The 6,000-nt window shown below is 34.9% G+C and overlaps 1 protein-coding gene across 1 annotated transcript in view; it reads left to right on the top strand.

The window, feature by feature from the left end:
* The first annotated feature begins 730 nt into the window (after nt 1-730).
* Nucleotides 731-6,000, top strand: part of LOC134852963 (uncharacterized) — a 28,735-nt gene continuing 23,465 nt past the window's right edge. Inside the window, exons 1-3 of the mRNA XM_063868855.1 lie at nt 731-931; nt 1,302-1,550; nt 5,550-5,771. Coding sequence (XP_063724925.1) covers nt 758-931; nt 1,302-1,550; nt 5,550-5,771 — 645 coding nt within the window. The 5' untranslated portion in view covers nt 731-757. The remainder of the gene's footprint in view (nt 932-1,301; nt 1,551-5,549; nt 5,772-6,000) is intronic.

The raw sequence follows: 6,000 nt of genomic DNA, 5'->3' as shown, positions 1-6,000 counted from the left end.
AAGATTAAAATCTCAAAAATTTTAAGAAAAATAAAGATTACGAAAATCTTACGCAATAATGCTAAAGTTAATCAAACTTAAAGTGGAAAGTTTTTATTTTTTGCTTAGAACCATCTAATGATCTTTTATGATGTTTTAACGTCTGTAATTCACTTTACAGCAGTTTTATTAACCTGACGATGGACACAGTTCCGAAAACGTTTGAATTCACATCTTAATATCTCAGTTTTTAGTTTCTTCTACCTTATGTTGTTGGAGCAAAAAAATTGATAGTTGTAAGCTAAGAAGTTTGATTTAAAATTACAGTTGGAAATTCTGTCACATGCGAATAGCTTTGACATCTGAATCTGTCAAAATTTTCGTGCACCATAAAAGATTTTTGTACTTTCTGAGGCTTTTTTTCCAGTTTCCCACCCCTCCTCCTAAATTACAATATAAAGCTGCTCAAAAATTGTTCGCATGGCATTTTGCATGTAAAAAATGTAAAAATTTGTTCACCTGTTTGCGCTGACACATTGTACTGCAGTTAATACCAAATAAAGTATTTTTAAATCGACTTTCAAATTTCAGAGAAAATCAAAGGGGGACTGGAATAGAGACATTCCTGAATATGTTCAAAAGAGTTCATTTAGAACCAGAAAATTTCAGCAACAAAGTGGAATTTCAGCAAAAGAGTGAATGCCAGTGATCATCTTAGCTTTATGCCAGTGATTATCTTTGTTTCAGATAACCCGTGTACCTTACTAGACTAATACAGATGGCCTCACTATGGATGGGAGATGTGCCACCTATGGCTACAGAAGACACTATCATGGCGGCATTTGCCAGTCATCACGAACAACCATTGGCTGTCAAAATGGGCCGCAACTTAGTATCATCTGGAAATGGATACTGCTTTGTTACGTTTCCGAATTCGGACCATGCAGAAAAGGTAACTACAGCATGTCTTGTGTTTTCAAAATTGTTAAATCACCGAACTATGAGCTATCTAAAAATCAGTATGATTCCTGTTTATTTGACAATGAGTTCGAAATAGGATATGGAATTAGAGTGCTTAAACTCTAGGAAATAGAGTGCTTCCCAAATGTCCAATAGAGTCACCCTCCAGCTTAAAAGCAAAGATTTGTATCATCACCACAGTATTTTAGTATGCTGGCTTTGGGGGGTTTGGGACTATCATGCGACATAGCTGGAATTATGATAGATCGATATCGAAATCATGTGGGGTTTTTCTGGGATGCCACAGGTCGTGGTAGAGTTCTTTGGTGCAGTGCTTAGTCATTTTGAGCAATGAGTTTTAGGTGCTAATGAATTTGAATGGAAAACCTATTCTGAATGTACCTGGCATGCACCGTTTCAAGCTAAACTACGCGGCCCACAAAGCAGGCAATCAGCAACGCACACCTTTCCCAAACATGGGAGGGGCGGCGGGCTACGGCCAGGGCGGTTTCCAGTCTCGATCCAGCAGCAGAACTAACCACTCAGTCTACGTAGGCAATTTGGCTCAGAACATCAGCAACAAGGCGCTATTCGACCTCTTCTCAACAAAGGTGGGGCTTAATGTATAAATTTGGTTTTGTCTAAAGCCATTTGTCAGTTTATTCCAAAATTTTTCTTCTTGATACTTTGACTACATAGCTTATCGCTTTTTTAAAATTGACTCCGCTGTGGTTTGGATTATTAGCAAGTATAATACTGCCTTTGTTTTACTGATGGTTTGTACAATTTCATAAACGTGCAGTTTTTACAATTCATAAGTGACCGGAAACTCCGCATTTTTTTCAGTTTTTTTTAGCTTCTGTCTTTCTTTGAGAATCGGAAGTGGTATCAATCGCTTCATGAAGTGGACAATAAGTAAATAAAAGGTCTGATTCTTATGGTCTGTTTCACAGAAAATTGGGGTACAAGTTCTAGAAGTTAGACTTGATTCGTTTCTGCCAATCTGAGAATTCTTTTTTGATTTTCGGTAAAGATCCAAAAATATGATAATAATTTTTTCATTGGCGAGTTTTGTTCGTATTAAGCCAGAAATTTATCAAACGTTTGATTTCATTTTTCTGGCTTTTTGGTTGCTTTCAAAAATGTTTTTGTACCCGAATTGTCATGAGACCGAACTTTAGGAGCGGTTTCCCACATCAAATCTCTTTTTCCAGCGAAATAATAAAAAAAAACATCTATTGACCCAGATTTTTCTAATTGGGTGAATTTATGAGCAATAGAAGTGTCATCATGTTTCGTTGGTTCATTGAATTCCTCTGTTGGTTATGTTTTATTATGATCTGCGAGGATAAATACTGTTCAAATATTCTGTGCTTTTTCTACAACAGCCTGTTGTTTTTATTCAAGACTTTGCGATGGTCTTTTCTATTAGTCCCTACGAATCGTAAAATTTTGAACTTTAAATTTTGAAGACAAACTGAGATAAGTAAGCATCAAAAGCTGAAGCAAATCAAAACCAGAAAGCTAATTAAACTGTCGATTTTGCAACACTGCGAGGTTAATACGAGTTAAATTAAATAAACTATTTAAAATTCAATTATGCTACCCATTATAAGCAAATAATGATAAGTATTTTTGATTTCTAGCCGTTGGCGAAATAATATTTCGTCTGTAGTGCTATAACTGTTTAACTTGTAATCTGATTAACTTGTTAAGATAGCTTGCGATAAGATTTTTTTGTTCTGACTTTCCAAAAAAGTGCGGAATATCTATGCTTGGTGTGTTTTTTGATTCAGTCAATTTTCGACTTGTTAGCTAAGCGTTTTTGTCGGAATTTTTTGATACCATATGAACTATGTTGTTTTTGCCTTGGTATTCTAAGCTCAAGTTTAAAAAGTTATTTCACCTGTGATCATTTTTCGCAAAGTTACGGACGATTGAAAATGCTAATTTGGCCAATTTGGAAAAATTAAAGTGCGATATACAGTGCTCATTTGAATTAACCGGACAAAACGCGTTAAACTTGAAATTTAAAATGCTTTTTTCTCAAATTGGGTTGAGTTTAGGTGAAAACTTATGAAGACAAAACTTGCTTAAAATTTTAGCAGATTTAATATGGTGTAATTTGTTTTGCGAAATTCGGGCCCGAAATTTTACCCCAAAAATGGGTCATTTTGGCTTTTCTAAGTTAATCAAAAATCACGCCGAAAATACCCATTCGACCACAGACATAGTTATATCAAAGTGACCCCCTTATGTAGCCCAACAAACTTTATGAAAGTTTTTTTCTTCAAAAAAAATGCAAATAGTTTAAAAATTGTTTTTAAATAAAAAGTTGGTATTTTATATAGTATAAATAACTTTTTTTGTCTATCAAACAAAAATAAATTAATTTATACATTATTTTGGAGAAAATACCATTCATAAAGTTTGTTGGGCTACGTGAGGGGCTCACTTTGATATAATTGTGTCTGTGATCGACTGGGTATTTTCGGCGTGATTTTTGATTAACTAAGAAAAGCCAAAATGACCCATTTTGGGGTAAAATTTCGGGCCCGAATTTCGCAAAACTAGTTACACCATATTAAATCTGCTAAAATTTTAAGCAACTTTTGTCCTCATAAGTTTTCACCTAAACTCAACCCAATTTGAGAAAAATGCGTTTTACATTTCAAGTTAAACGCGTTTTGTCCGTTTAATTTAAATCAGCACTGAATTGCGTTTTTATAACACGCGTAAGAAAAGAGTTAGGGCAGCATTTTAATCCTATTATCACAAAACGAGACGCCAAACACACCCTTAGTAATATACATATCGTGTGGGGGGATAAAATGAAGAAAAAAACTTTGTTGCGTTAAAAACTTGTTTAACAGAATCACTTGGTATCTTTGTTCATAATGACTTTAAGTTTCTGAATAATTCTGGATCACTTGGTCTGGGGATAAAGAATAAGCCTGGAAGGCAAAAGTCCTCGGTTCGAATCTGACCAGGGCTTCTTTTTTCTTACGGTAAAAATTTTGTTTTAAAAAGAAATCAACCGGCCTAGTTGTCATACAGAATTGCTTTTTTTTGTTTTGATGTACGCATTTTTCATTGCAGTTTTTCTAAGTGTTTTGATTTACTCCTTCAACTTGTAATTTAAATAACCTTGTCTTCGTATGTATTCTTTTTTTTTTGCTTAAAAACTGCATTCAGTCCAAAAGATCTTGATATAAAATGTATCTGATTAGTGACCTAATTTTGGGTCGTTTCCCCTCCGGATAACACAAGATGCACGAAGATTTTCTACTTTCATGACAACATTTTAGTTTTCGGTTATGAACGAAGTTTTCACGGATTTTGAGAGGGTAGGAGAAAGCAGGAAAGACACTGAAGCTACGCTTCGTCTATTTTTTTGCCTTCAAAATGAATAAAATCAAAACATCTCAATGCTGTAAGTCAATGATCTCCCCGTGAATCGAAATACACACAAGCTGTACATTGAATGCTGTACAATTATGTAATCTTTACATAAATCGTGTTTAGTCAGCAAATTTGACTAAATTTAAACTTTTACGTAATCGTTTTCAATTGAGAACGGTGATTACAGTCTGGAACGAATACTGTCCAAATACCATGATAACAAATAGTTAAAGATATGCGTTATATATTATCCAAAATATTTGTTCGTTGTTTTTTAATCAGCAGCATTTAGCCAGCGTTTGAGTTTGATCAAACGATAATTTTAGCCATGACATCGTGATTTTATGGAACCTGAATTTGAACGAATTTGTTAGATGTTGTGAACCGAAAATTAATTGAAACTAAAAATGGTATCTGCCAAATAAAGATCAGTGTTGTCACGATTCAAATAAAAACCGTTTAAGCTTCAACAATAAATTAGAAGTTGCTTCGAATGATTTTCAAACCGCTCAAAACTAGTTTCATGCTGTCTAAATGTTGGTCGATGCATATGAAGTCAGAGTATTGTTTTGTCCCATTTGAAAGTTTTTCTCAACTCTTGTGTTTTGAAGACCAATGCTAATATGTTTTTTGTTCCTTATTTGGTATAAACCGTTTTTATCCTCTTGCTTTTAAAAAAACTAGTATTGAATAAATAAAAATCAGTTGACCTGCATTATAAAATGAGAAAAAATAGTCTTAAAGTTATTTTTATTATTGAGTTTTTGTACTCGAACTGTTGGCGGATAGATCAAATTGTTCTGTGTACAATTACCCAAGTTTGTCTGCACTAATTTTCTGGCGCCTAGTTTGATTGGATCCGACCAGTTTCAAATTCTAGAATATGTTAGTGATAAGTGAGTTGCGAAAAGCCAGCAAATAATTATCAATATTGGTCGAGTGATTTCATATTTCATATTGAAGCCCATTCAGTCTTGATTCGATGGAAAAAATTCCAAAGAGTTTTCTCGTTGTCGAGATTCCCAGAAGTGTTCTCATTGTCAAGAAAAACTGGTTGGAGAGTTATGAGTTTTAGTCTAACTTGCGAGCGAGTAAAGCGAGAGCGAACAGTTGTTATAATAGAAAAGACTTCATTTAAGCTGCGAACCTTCGGTTTTACTCAGGAATTAAGTTGCCATCTTAGAGCATGTCTCTTTTCTTCTTTTCAGTGTCCGGAGACGATAGTGTCGGCTCACACGTACTTGGACCAGCAAGGCACGAAGAGATTCGGATTTGTGAACTTCAGCGATGAGTCAGAAATAGAGAAGGCACTGACTCTGGATGGCACGGAGTACCTGTCTTGTGGGGAGGGGGTTCCAATCAGAGTGAACAAGACCAATGACAGGAACAAGTCATCAGGAGCAGGATACACTTCGGGAGCACCGCATCAAGTAAGAGTTTGTACTTATAATAAATAATAATAAATTTTAAAAATATTTAATTGAGGTGTGAAATACAAATGTTTTCACACTAGCGGGTTTAGAGGGTGGGGGGGGGGACGATTAAGCCATCAAATTTTCTACAGACACCTTCGGCGTTAATATGTGCAAGTTTTTAGGGGAGTGCACGCGCCGAAAAATTGCCGTTTTTTATGATCAACTTTTCGAAATGTACCTAAAA

Source organism: Symsagittifera roscoffensis, chromosome 8 (assembly GCF_963678635.1).
Source record: "Symsagittifera roscoffensis chromosome 8, txSymRosc1.1, whole genome shotgun sequence".
Lineage (NCBI taxonomy): Eukaryota > Metazoa > Xenacoelomorpha > Acoela > Convolutidae > Symsagittifera > Symsagittifera roscoffensis.
This window is presented reverse-complemented; position numbering and strand designations above follow the sequence as displayed.